Below are 13,505 nucleotides of genomic sequence, written 5' to 3'. Positions count from 1 at the left end.
AAGAGTGAGGCCATGCTCTTTGGCAACTGGACCAATACAACAAGTACTGGCTGGAGTGCATTGGGAAGGTAGAAGAGAAATTGGGATTCTGGGAGGGTGTTCCTTGTCGATAACTGGGAAGAACACCAATCAGGTGTGAGGTGCTCTCAGGGCTGCTGTACTTGATGCAACTGTGAAACATCCTCCAATCCTCCTGCTGGGAATCCCCAGAACTGCCTTGGGATGCAAAATGGAGTGAGTCAGATGGGTCACAGTGGGTAAGTCCTTGGACAACAGGGGCAAAAACACATCTGATGTTGCCCTCATCATGGTACCGTATAGGGTTCTTCCCCTACTGGACAGGACAAGTCTGGGTTGGATGAGAAAGCTCTTCAATTATTGTAGCAGTTAACACCCCAGTCCTATTGGTTGTAAGGAATGCAATAAACAAAGTGTAATGCATTGACTATGAATGTAAGAATTTAAAGACATTGCATGGTTTATTTTTGTAAATATTTTTATTATTAAAAAAGTTTATTTCGATTTATAAAATAGGATCTTACTGTTGCTTACAGAGGAGGCAGTAAACTTTGTGAAACAGAATAATAAAATAAGTGATAGTTTCGATGAAGCAACACACACAAAATGCTGGAGGAATTCAGCAGGCCAGACAACATTTATGGAAAAGAGTAAACAGTCGATGTTTTGGGCTGAGACCCTTCATCAGTCTTGATACAGTTCCCTACCTCATTCCAAAGATGTATGGGATGGGGTTAGTAGCATGTGTTGCTGCCGCCAGAGGCATGGTGCCCCTGTCCCCAGCACACTGTGTTGGTCCTTGATTCAAACAACGCATCACTGAGTACAGTGAATATGTTTCAATGTACATGCACCAAATGAAGCTAATCTTTAATATTTAAAATCTATCATTAATATCACCTCACTGTTTTCTATTGGTTACCTTAATTTTATGATGTGAAGAGAAGGGAAAGGGTAAAAGGGGAGACAGAATGGGAAATGGAGCAAAAGAAAAGTTGAAGGGGGAAAATATTGGAATTTAGAGTAATTGATGTTCATGTCGTCAGGGTGGAGGCTACCCAGATGGAATATGAGCTCACCTGGTCTCACCGATCACCTGCCGGTTTGTACTCCTCCCCCTAGACCATCTTTTATTCTGTCTTCCTCCCTCCTTTCTATTCCTGATGATGCTTTAGTCCAAAATGTCACCTATCTATTCCCATCCAGCATTTTGTGTGTGTTGCTCAAAGAACTCCCATATTTACATATTTATAAGACCATAAGGCTATAAGACATAGGAGCAGAAGTAGGCCATTTGGCCCATTGAGTCTACTCCACCATTCAATCAAGGCTGATCCTTGTTTCCCCCTCCTCAGCCCTATTCCCCAGCCTTCTCCCTGTAATCTTTGATGCCATGTCCAATCAGGAACCTATTAATCTCTGCCTTAAATACACCCACGACCTGGCCTCCACAGATGCATGTGATAACAAATTCCACAAATTCACAAATTTCTCCGCATCTGTACCTTAAATGTATGTCCTTCTATCATGAGGCTGTGCCCTCTTGTCCTACACTCCTGAACGATGGAAAACATCCTTTCCACATCTACTCTGTCTAGGCCTTTCAACATTCGAAATGTTTCAATGAGATCCCTTTTCATCCTTCAAAATTCCAGCAAGTACAGACTGAGATCCATCAAATATTCCTTCTATGATAACCCTTTCATGCCTGGTATCATCCTTGTGAACATCCTCTGGACCCTGTCCAATACCAGCACATATTTTCGTTGATGAGGAGCCCAAGACTGTTCACAATACTCAAGGTGAGGCCTTACCAGTGCCTTATAAAGTCTCAGCAACATATCCCTGCTCTTGTATTCCAGACCTCTTGAAATAAATGCTAAAATTGCAATGCCTTCCTCACTACTGACACAACCTGCAAGTTAACCTTTAGGTGTTCAGCTCAAGGACTCCCAAGTCCTTTTGCCTCTTAGATTTTTGGATTTTCTCCCCAGTTAGAAAATAGTCTGCACATTTATTTCTACTACTAAAGTGCATGACCATTCATTTTCCAACATTGTATTTCATTTGCCACTCTCTTCCCCTTTCTCCTAATCAGTCTAAGTCCTCCTGCAGCCTATCGGTTTCCTCAACACTGCCTGCTTCACCAGCAATCTTCGTATTATCTGTAAACTTGGCAGCAAAGCCATCCATTCAATCATCTAAATCATTGATATACAGCATAAAAAGAAGTGGTCCTAACACCGACCCCTGTGGAATACTGCTACCCTCTGGCAGCCAACCAGAACAGGATCCTTTTATTCCCACTCGCTGCCTCCCACCAATCAGCCAATGCTATAACCATGTTAGTAACTTTTCAGTAATACCATGGGCTCTTAACTTGGTAAGCAGCCTCATGTGTGGCAACATGCCAAAGACTTTCTGAAAGTCCAAAAATACAACATCCACTGCATTCCTTTATCCATCCTACTTGCAATCTCCTCCAAGAATTCCAACAGGTTCGTCAGGCAAGATTTTTGTCCTATCTTGTCCTGTGTCACAAAGTACTCCATAAACTCATCCTTAACATTGAGTCCAACATCTTCCCAGCCACTGAGGTCAGGTTTACTGCTGCCTTCCTCCTTTCTTAAAGAGTGGAGTGACATTTGTAATTTTCCAGCCATCTGGCACCATGCAAGAGTCCAATGATTTATGAAAGGTCATTGCTAATGCCTCCACAATCTCTAACACTACCTCTTTCAGAACCCTAGGGTGCAGTTCATCTGCTCCAGGTGACTTATGTACCCTTAGGTATTCCAGAATTTGAGCATATTCTTCCTTTTGATAGTAACTGCACTGACTCCTCTTCCTTCACACACTACAACACCTGGCACACTGCTAGTGTCTTCCACAGTGATGATTGATGCAAACTCCTCAATTAGTTACTCTGACATTTCCTTGTCCCCCGTTATTATTTCTATGACCTCATTTTCCAGCAGTCCTATACCCTCTCTCATTTCTCTTTTATTTTTTACATACATGACAAAGCTTTTACTATCAACTTTGATATTGTTTGCTAGCATGCTTTCATATTTCATCTTTCCCCTTCTAATGATTCTTTTAGTTACTCTGTAGGTTTTTAAAAGATTCCCAATCCTCTATCTTCCGGCTAATTTTTGCTTTGTGGTATGCCCCTTCTTTTGATTTTACATTAGCTTTGACTTCCCATGTCAGCCACGGTTGTACAATTTTGCAATTTGAGTATCTCTTTGTTTTTGGAATACATCTGTCCTGCACCTTCCTCATTTTTCCCATAAACTGATGCTATGCTATGCCGTCATCCCTGCCAGCAGCTCCTTCTAATTTACTTTGGCCAACACCTCACTCATACCACTGTAATTTTGCTTACTCCACTGAAATACTGCTACATCAGACTTTACTTTCTCCCTATCAAATATCAAGTTGAACTCAATCATATTTTGATCACTGGCTCCTAAGGGTTCTTTTACCTTAAGCTCCCTAACTGCCTCTGGTTCATTACATAGCACTCAATCCAGTATTTCTGATCCCATAGTAGGCTTAATGACAAACTGCTCTAAAAAGCTATCTTGTAAGCATTCAACAACCTCACTCTCTTGAGATCCATTACCAACCTAATTTTCCCAATACACCTGCATGTTTAAATCTCCTAAGACTATCATAACATTGCCCTTTTGACATGCCTTTTTAAAAAAATTTCCCATTGAAATCTGTATTCAACATCCCAGCTACTGTTGGAAGGCCTGAATAAAATTGTCATCAGGGTCCTTTAACCCTTGCAGTTTCTCAACTCAACCCACAAGGATTCAACATCCTCCAATCCTTTGTCACATCTTTCTACTGATTTGATGCCATTCTTTACCAGAAGAGCCACTCCACCCCCCCCTAGCTACCTTCCTATCCCTCTGATACAGTGTGTAACCTTGGACATTCAGCTCCCAACTGCAACCACGATTCAGTCATGGCCACAACATCATACCTGACAACCTGTAATAGTGCAACAAGATCATTCACCCTATTTCTTACTCTCAATTCATTAAGATCTAACACTTTGAGTACCGTATTTGCTACCCTTTTTGATTCTGCTCCCCTAATGCACTGATACTCACCCTGCCGACTGCAATTTTGTCCTATCATCTGCCTGCCCTTCCTGACAGTCTGACTGCATGCTATCTTTGCTTTCTTACCATCTGTCCTAACCTGAGTCCCTTCATTCTGGTTCCCACCCCCTTGCTAAATTAGTTTAAACCCTCCCCAACAGCTCTAACAAACCCACCCACAAAAATATTGCCCCCCCCAGGTTCATGTGCAACCCACCCCTTTTGTACAGATCATACCTCCCCCAGAAGAGATCCCAATGATCCAAGAACCCAAGCCCTGCCCCTGCCCCAGCTTCTCAGCCACACATACTTAATCCATATTGCACAGACCTGCTGTGTTAAATGACATTATTTTTAGAATGATTACTGGGTTTTGTTTCCTGCTTGGAACAGATTTTCAGCCATCTCTTCTGATGTGTTGTGTGAAAGAAAGGGTAAAGCTTCTCAGAGAATTTCTCATTGAATGTGTAGAGGAAAGACCTGGTGTTTGCATCGTAAAATGAAACTACCCCTGTATCATAATCAAGATAAACTCCTATCTTCCTGGGAACCTCTTGATAAGAGATATCCAATTTATCATTATCGTTTGCATGGATTTCTTTCTCATTTTGCCCAATGGACCAGAATTTATTCTTTGGTTTTAATGTAAGGTCACCCTTTCTATTTGCATTCTCTCCAGCAATTCCCAGAGACCACTTGTGATTTCCCGCAACTTCTACCTCCCAATAATGTTTCCCTGATGTGAATCCATCTGATCCCAACACACATTCCCAGGCTGTAAACCTCTCCTCATTTTCAGGAACATCTGTCTGGGAGTTCGTCAGTCTCACACTCTTCTGATCCTTTGAAATCTCCAGTTGTCGATGTGCTGTTTCTGTGTCCAGTTTTATAGAGGCTGCAAGAAATGGGAAAAATTGATAAGAGTTATAATGTAGGTTATAAGCTGAGAGTAACCAGCAGCAACATTCAATTAAAACATCAAATTCAAAGCAAATTTATTATCAAATTACATATTTGTCACAGTAGTATAGCAATTAGTTCACCACTATGACAGCTCAGGGCATTACGGAGTTCAGCGTTCAATTCCAGCGCCGTCTGGGAGCAGTTTGTACATTCTCCCCATTAACCGGTTAATAGCTTAATTGGTCATTTTAAAAGTTGTCCTGTAATTAGGCTAGAGTACTAGATGGATGGGTTGCACCTGAACTGAAATGGGAATATCCTGGCCAGGGGGTTTCCTAATGCTACTCAGGATGGTTTATACCAGTTTTGCAGGGGGCTGGGAACCAGAGCACCAGGTCAGTAAGTGAAGGATCAGACATGAAACTAGATGTCAGGGAAGCTAGAACTTGATAGGTGGAGTCGGTAGGTAGGGGAGTGGCAGGAAATAAGGAGGTGGGAGGTGATAGGTGATAATGGTAAATGGCTGGAGAAGAAGGAATCTGATAGAGAATAGAGAGGAACTTGTGAGAAAGGGAAAGAAGAGGGAACCCAGGAGGAGTGATAGGCAGGTGAGGAGAATAAATAAATAATTTTAATCTATTTATGTGGCCAGCATAGGAAATTGATGATGAGGGAAGGGGAATGGGGAACAAATTACCAGAAGTTGGAGAAATTGATAATCATGCCATCAGGTTGGAGCTAAATCGATGGAATATGAGGTGTTGCTCCTCCAACCTGAGAGCGATCAGTCTCATGGTAATGAAGAGGAGGCCATGGACTGACATGTGGGAATAGGAATTAAAACAGTTGGCCACCTGGAAATCCCACTTTTGGCAGATGGTGTGGACATGCTTGTTGCCTCACCTGAAAGGACTGTTTGCAGTTCCTCATTGTGACCCTCAGACTGTGTCAGGCTCCAGCAGAGCAATCCCAATCAGTCCCAGTCCCCTTCATACTACTACTTTGTAGTCCTGATACGTTTTTGGATTAAAATATACTTTATTCATATTGAAAATGACTTACAAAAATAAAATTTACAGACTTTCTAGGGTTGTTTAGATAGACTTTTGCAAGTGAGGAAAGTGGAAGGATATGGTCATTATGTTGGCTGAGGAGATTCGTTCAGTTGGTCACTCGATCACTAATTTAATTGGTTCTGCACAACATTGTGGTGGAAGCTGGTTGCTGTGCTGTACTGTTCTATGTTCTATGCCAGGGGTGTCAAACTCATTTTAGGTCACGGGCCGGATTGAGCAAAATGCAGCTTCATGCGGGCCGGATCAGTCGGACGTGTGCGAACGCAGCTTTCGTTGCCTCCGTTTTTTCAGCCTGCTCTCATGTGTCTCAGTCTCTGCTATAACTACAAAGTGTTTCACTTTACAAATTCCGTTTCTTATGAAGAAGACTGCCGAGCAAGACTGCCGAATAAACACTAAAAACCCTGAAAACCTGGTACCTGAATAAACTCAGCATTAGCCATATCATACGCCATAGGTGCTTCGATTACTGGGGCCAGCTTTAATAGTAATTAGATATTATCTCGCGGGCCAAAGATAATTCCACCGCGGGCCGGATTTGGCCCGCGGGCCTTGAGTTTGACATATATGTTCTATGCAATCCTCAGAGATACAAACTACCTACGTGCAAGAGAGTGGGCGGATACTTGCCTGGTCAGCTTGGACCAGGAGAACACCTTTGCCAGGGCACACACATGAATGGGATGGTTAAACTCTCCAAAACAGGCTTGAGGAGGGAATCAGGAATTAGATCCAACTGCTCTACACTGATAGTCTGAGAAAGAGGAACCTGGAGTCATAGAAAGGCAGCGTTCTAGGATCTCACTTCTCAGGATGGGTGGCCTGACACTGACATAGATGGTCATCAACAGGAAATGATAGGAGGTGGGATTAGACTGATGAGGCATTATGCATTCCTACTCCTTGCAAGGGAAAAAATGGACGCAGTCTGGTAGTTGGAGACAAAGCTCAGTAATAATTTGGAAAGAGATGACATTTGATATGTTGCTAAGCAGCTGAGATCCAAAGAGACTGAGTCGCAACATGATCAGTGAATGAGATCAATGGAAACAAGAATGCAACCTGGAAGGAATGGAGGGCAACAAGAGTCGGGCAGAGAGAGGATGACGGATGCCGAGGCACATTTGTGGGTGGGTCTCACTCTCACTGCAGGGGAAATCCTGGAGTTATTAAGAGCTGGTGTTACAGCTCTTCATTTCTGGTTCCCGGCCAAGTTACATCCCTGCAGCTGCCATCAACTGGCCGTTCATTCCAACTGGAACATTCAGATGGTGCATATCCTGTTTCCTTTTATACCAACTGTGTTTGAAGCCCCTTCAGCAGCACTAAATGAGAAACTACAAAGTACCCATCATGGGGGTTGAGAGGGATCTTTTCAAATACATATTCTGGTGCTTATGGATCAAAATGGATCATCAAGATGGTGCCAATATTCGGCGACTCTTTGTGTGCACCTCCAATTGGAATTGTCAAATTTTCCCATTCAAGACTACCACAGCTGAAATCCACAGCCACAGGTACTTCAGTAATCACATCATTTTAAGACACGTAAAAATTCTGTCGAGACTCATAATTGGTGGATCCCAGAATGCAGAGCCAGGTCAAGAGTGCATTTCCTCTTTCATAAAATAGACTGCAGAAGCTGAGCTGGTCTACCCAGATAGGATTAAAATGCAGAGCTTTAGTGCTCCACTGCTGACTATCCTGCTGGTGAAAGTACAGTTTCAGGAAAATAAAACTGAAGACCTCAGAGCAAGTTTACTGTACCAGAGGGACATCAGGGAACGACTGCTGTGTTCCTGTGTTTCTGCTTCACAGAAACATGGCTACCACCCTCCATTTTAGATGCAGCTTCACCATTCTCCGCAAAGACAGGACTGCTCTGTCATTTAAAAGCAGCGGCGGTGGAATATGCTTTATGATTAACTCATTGTGGTGCACAAAGGTGGTAGTTCTATCCCAGTACTGCTCACCCAACCTGGAACATCTGGCGGTCAAATATCATCATTTTAATCTGCTGAGGGAATTTTCTACCAAAATTCTGGTAGTTGTGTACATTCCACTTCAGGCCAATGTCAGGGAATGACTGGAGGAGCTAAGCTCTATATTCCTAGTGTCCAAGAAGAGCAGGGTGAACTGGTAATGACAATTTCCAAGTGGCTCTCACACCTACTGTGATGAAGTGCTTTGAGAGATTGGTCATAACTAGAATCAACTCCTGCTTAAGCAGGGACCTGGACCCACTGAGAGTTGCCAATTGCCATAATCAGTCTACAGTAGATGCAATCTCACTGGTTCTCCATTCAGCCTTAGGTCATCTGAACAACAGTAGTACTTACGTCAGGCTGCTGTTTATTGATTGCAACAAAAGCATATCCTTCATTCTAATCAACAAGCTCCAAACCCTGGACCTTCCTCTGCAACTAGATCCTTGACTAAAAGCCTGTGCAGATCGGAAATAACATTGTCCTCCTCGTGGACAATCAACAGCGTTGGTGCACCTTAAGGACGTGTGTTTAGCCCACTGCTCTACTCTCTCTGCAACCATTAATGTGTATCCAGGCACAGCACAAACAACATCTGTAAATTTGCTGATGACACAACTATTACATATGGTGATGAGGAGAAGCACAGGAGTGAGACAGATCAGCTGGTTGAGTGGTGTTACAACAATAACCTTGCACTCATTGTCAGTAAGGCTAAGGAATTGATTGTAGACTTTGGAAAGAGGAAGTTGAGAGAACACCCACCATCGAGGAATCAGTAGTGGGAAGGGTGAGCGGTTTCGAGTTCCTGTGTGTCTATTTCTCTGAAGGTCTAGCCTGGGCCCAACAGCTTGATGCAGTTACAAATAAGGCAAAGAAGGCCACACCCCAGTGGCTCCAATGACTACAGACCGGTGGCATTGACCTCCCACAACATGAAGACCCTGGAGAGACTTGTTCTGGAGCAGCTCCGGCCTATGGTTAGGCAACACTTAGACCCCCTCCAGTTCGCCTACCAGCCCCAACTAGGAGTTAAGGATGCCATCACCTACCTGCTGAACTGTGTCTATGTCCACCTGGACAAGCCGGCGAGCACTGTGAGGGTCATGTTTTTTGACTTCTCCAGTGCATTCAACACCATCCGCCCTGCTCTGCTGGGTGAGAAGCTGACAGGGATGCAGGTGGATGCTTCCCTGATGTCATGGATTATTGATTACCTGACTGGCAGACCACAGTACGTGCGCTTGCAACACTGTGTGTCAGACAGAGTGGTCAGCAGCACTAGGGGCTCCACAGGGGACTGTCCTGTCTCCCTTTCTCTTCACCATCTACACCTCGGACTTCAACTACTGCACAGAGTCTTGCCATCTTCAGAAGTTTTCTGATGACTCTTCCTTAGTTGGATGCATCAGCAAGGGAGATGAGGCTGAGTACAGGGCTACGGTGGGAAACTTTGTCACATGGTGCAAGCAGAGTCATCTGCAGCTTAATGTGAAAAAGTCTAAGGAGCTGGTGGTGGACCTGAGGAGGGCCAAGGCACCGGTGACCCCTGTTTCCATCCAAAGTGTCAGTGTGGACATGGTGGAGGATTACAAGTACCTGGGGATGCGAATTGACAATAAACTGGACTGGTCAAAGAACAATGAGGCTGTCTGTAAGAAGGGTCAGAGCCGTTTCTATTTCCTGAGGAGATGGAGGTCCTTTAACATCTGCTGGACGATGTTGAGGATGTTCTACGAGTCTGTGGTGGCCAGTGTTATCATGTTTGCTGTAGTGTGCTGGGGCAGCAGGCTGAGGGTAGCAGACACCAACAGAATCAACAAACTCATTCGTAAGGCCAGTGATGTTGTGGGGGTGGAATTGGACTCTCTGACGGTGGTGTCTGAAAAGAGGATTTTACTTTACAACTTTACAACTCCTCCCTCGGAGTGTCAGACACTCTGAGCCAATAGGCTGCTCCTGGACTAATTTCCTCTTGGAATAATTTACTTATTATTATTTAATTATTTCTGGTTTTATTTTGCTATATTTCTTCACTATTCTTGGCTGGTGCAACTATAACGAAACCCAATTTCCCTCGGGATCAATAAAGTATGTCTGTCTGTCTGACAATGACTATCTTTCTTTTGTTTGATGAGACTTGGTATGTTCCCAAAGACACTGGCAAATTTCAATAGTGGTATTGTGGAAAATATTCAAACTGGTTGCATCACTGTCTGGTAGAGGGGCCACTGCAGAGGATGGGAAAAAAGCTGCAGAAATGTGTAAACTCAGCCAGCTCCATCATGGGCACCAGCCTCCTCACCATCACGGAGATATAAAGGTGATGCAGTTGTGCTGCTGAACTGGCTCCGTGGCTGTGGATTCACTTTCGGAGACTCTACCTGTGATTTATTTACGTTTTTACTGTTTGCAGAATTTGATCTTTTCTCACACATTGGGTGTTTGATGGTCTTTGTTCTGTGCGGTTTCTTTCAGTGGGTTCTATTGTGTTTCTTTGTTTTGCGGCTGCCTGCAAGTAGTTGACTCTCAAGGTTGTATATCATGTACATACTTTGATAATAATGTACTTTGAATTTTGAAAAGGTACCATCCATCATAGGAAGCACCATGTCCCAGGACTTGCCCTCTTCTCATTGCTACCGTCAGAGGAGGAGGAGGTGCAGGAGCCTGAAGACACACACCCAACATTCAGGGACAGCTTCTTCCCCACTGCCATCAGTTTTCTGAATGGACAGTGAACCTATGATCACTACTTCAACTATTTTCCCTCTCTGTTTACACGACTTATTTAATTTGTCAAAATATATACATATACTTATAGGTTTTTTATTATGATGGATTGGAATGTACTGCTGCCACAAGACCACAGTTTTCTCAACATACGCCGCAGATGTAGACAAACCTGACTCTGATTCAGATGCAACATCAGATGGAGCCAAAATACCCATCGTAATCAATCAAAGATCTTACCTGGATTTTTACACATGTTCTCCCAATCTGGAAACAAAAACAGCCAGTTAGTATGGAAAAACTTTCCCTGTACATTGAATTACCATGCAATTATACTCATAATGTTCAACCTTCATTTGAATTGGAAGTTTATGATTAGCTTTATTTGTCACATGTACATCGAAACATGAAATCAAAGTGAAATGCACCTCTACATCATCGACCAACACAGTCTGATGTACTGGGCACAGCTCGCAAGCATCGTTATGCTCCGGTGCCAGTGTAGCATGCCCACAACTAATTCATCATTTTACATCAAAACATACAGTGAAATACATCATTTGAGTTAAGGGGCAACACAATCCGCACTGATTCGATTTGATGTAAAGGACACATTTCATTGTGTTTTTGATGTACATGTGACAAGTAAAGCTAATCTTCATTTTTCTTTGAGAGAGCAACGATCAAATTTGAAATTGGATTTAGCTGGGTCGCCCTCGAGGTAGGTCATGTTGTAACTAGGTTGAAGGGTGTAGAACAGACTGCATAATTACACTAACTGGGGGCATGTAAAGTTGAAGTCTCACCCGAATCTGATTTCCAAAGTAAACAACCCCAGCACAGACACTGTTCTAAAAAATCAGAAGTTGTATGGGTGCAAAGGGACTGAAATATAATCTGATTCCAGGAATGAAAGGGTCAACACATGCGGAGTGTTTGATGGCTCTGAGGCTGTATTTGCAGGGGTTTGGAAGAATGGGTGTGTTGGAGGAGGTGGGGGAGAGAGAATCTCAATGAAATCTCTAACATCTTGAAAGGCTCACATAAAGGGGAGAAGGAGAGGATATTTCCTATAGTGGGGGGTGGGGTCTGGGACAAGTGGGCACAGTCTCAGAATAGAAGGACATCCCCCCAGAAGAGAGACGATGAGGAATTTCTTCAGCAGGTTTGTGGTGAATCTGTGGATTTCATTGCCACAGACGACTGTGGAGGCCAGGTCTTTGGGTATTTTTAAATGAAGGTTCATAGGTTCCTGATCAGTCAGGGTGAAATGTTGCACAGAGATGGTAGGGTTAAAATGGATAATAAATCATCCATGATGGAGTGGTGGATCAGACCAAAGGGCCAAATGGCCTCTTTATGTTCTTACATCATATTGTTGTTAATTATTTTCAACATTTCAGTTTTATTCACAGCATGACAGACATCCCCCCATTACTACATTCAGATTCATTTATTTATCACATGTACATTGACACATACAGTGAAATGCTTCACTTGTGTTAACAACCAGCACATCCTGGGGATATGTTGGGGACACCCCACCAGTGTCACTGCACATTCCAGGGCCAACATAATTTGACCAAAATGTTCAGAAGAGCACATGCAACAAGAATATTAGCACCAACACCAACTCCACCAACACCACCTCCACTAACAACAATAACAATAAGAGTAAAGCCAGGCCATTGCTCCCTCGTTCCCATCCACCCACTCACTCACAGTCAGTCCTCCAGCCTCAGGACATGTCTGGCCTCCAGCTTCCAGAGGGCTCACTGACTCAGACATCTATCATATGATAACACTGAGATGGTCTTCCTTGGTGATATCCCTCCAATCTACTTCCCACCCTCTCTAACTATGCCCTGTCGCTGTTTGTTCTGACTCTCACCATTCTGCAGCTTAGATGAGTTTAAACTGATGGTGCACGGGGAATCTACGTTCCTCAACATTTTCATAACATTTCTGTTAAATATTATGACTTACCTGACTCAACAAGAGGTTTCCAGTGGCCTAAAAAAATTAAGAAAAATATACTTTAATAACCTTATTGGTGCAAAGTTATTGGTCATTTTCTATGATAGCCCAAGGTCAGGGTGGGTAACCTCACTTCCCTGGCAGAGGAGGTGAACATAAGTGAAAGACTCAGGCTCAACGTACAGACTCCATTTCAATGCAATGCCGTGGGGTGCTGTGCTGATGGAGAAGTGATCTTTTCATAGAAATATTAAATGGAGGACCAGACTGCGCTTCCTCGGTTGGAGGGAAACAGCAGGGTCATTCTCTTGGTTTGTCAGTCAATTGATATCCTGCAGTCGACATCTCCACAGAGTTCTCTGTGTCTACAGCGTAGAAGCAGGCCCTTCAGCTCATCTAGTCCACAAAACGTCAGTCAGCCTAATCCCATCAACCTGCACTCCATATCCCTCCCATCCATGTACTTACCTAAACTGCTCTTAAATGCTGAAATTCAACCTATGTCCAGCACTTCTGCTAGCTGCTCGTTCCACACTCACACCACCCTTTGATGAAGAAGTTCCCCCTCAATTTCTCCTTTAAATATTTCACCCTTCACCCTTAACCTATGAACTCTAGTTGTAGTCTCATGCAACCTCAGTGGAAAAGCCTGCTTGGTTTACTCTATATGTACCACTCATAATGTTGTATACCTC

General features: G+C 43.5%; 1 protein-coding gene across 7 annotated transcripts in view; it reads right to left on the bottom strand.

The window, feature by feature from the left end:
- Positions 1–495: 495 nt before the first annotated feature.
- LOC140720334 (butyrophilin subfamily 1 member A1-like) overlaps positions 496–13,505 on the bottom strand; it is a 46,266-nt gene continuing 33,256 nt past the window's right edge. For all 7 annotated transcript variants that reach the window (XM_073035204.1, XM_073035227.1, XM_073035222.1 and 4 more), the window contains 3 exons: positions 12,820–12,846; positions 11,074–11,100; positions 496–5,031 (listed from right to left, as the gene is read on the bottom strand). In XM_073035204.1, the coding sequence (XP_072891305.1) occupies positions 4,475–5,031; positions 11,074–11,100; positions 12,820–12,846 (611 nt within the window). In that variant the 3' untranslated portion in view covers positions 496–4,474. The remainder of the gene's footprint in view (positions 5,032–11,073; positions 11,101–12,819; positions 12,847–13,505) is intronic.

The sequence above is a fragment of the Hemitrygon akajei genome, chromosome 2 (assembly GCF_048418815.1).
Source record: "Hemitrygon akajei chromosome 2, sHemAka1.3, whole genome shotgun sequence".
In the NCBI taxonomy this organism is placed as follows: domain Eukaryota; kingdom Metazoa; phylum Chordata; class Chondrichthyes; order Myliobatiformes; family Dasyatidae; genus Hemitrygon; species Hemitrygon akajei.
Note: the sequence above shows the minus strand (reverse complement) of the source record. Positions and strands in the feature narration are given on the sequence as shown.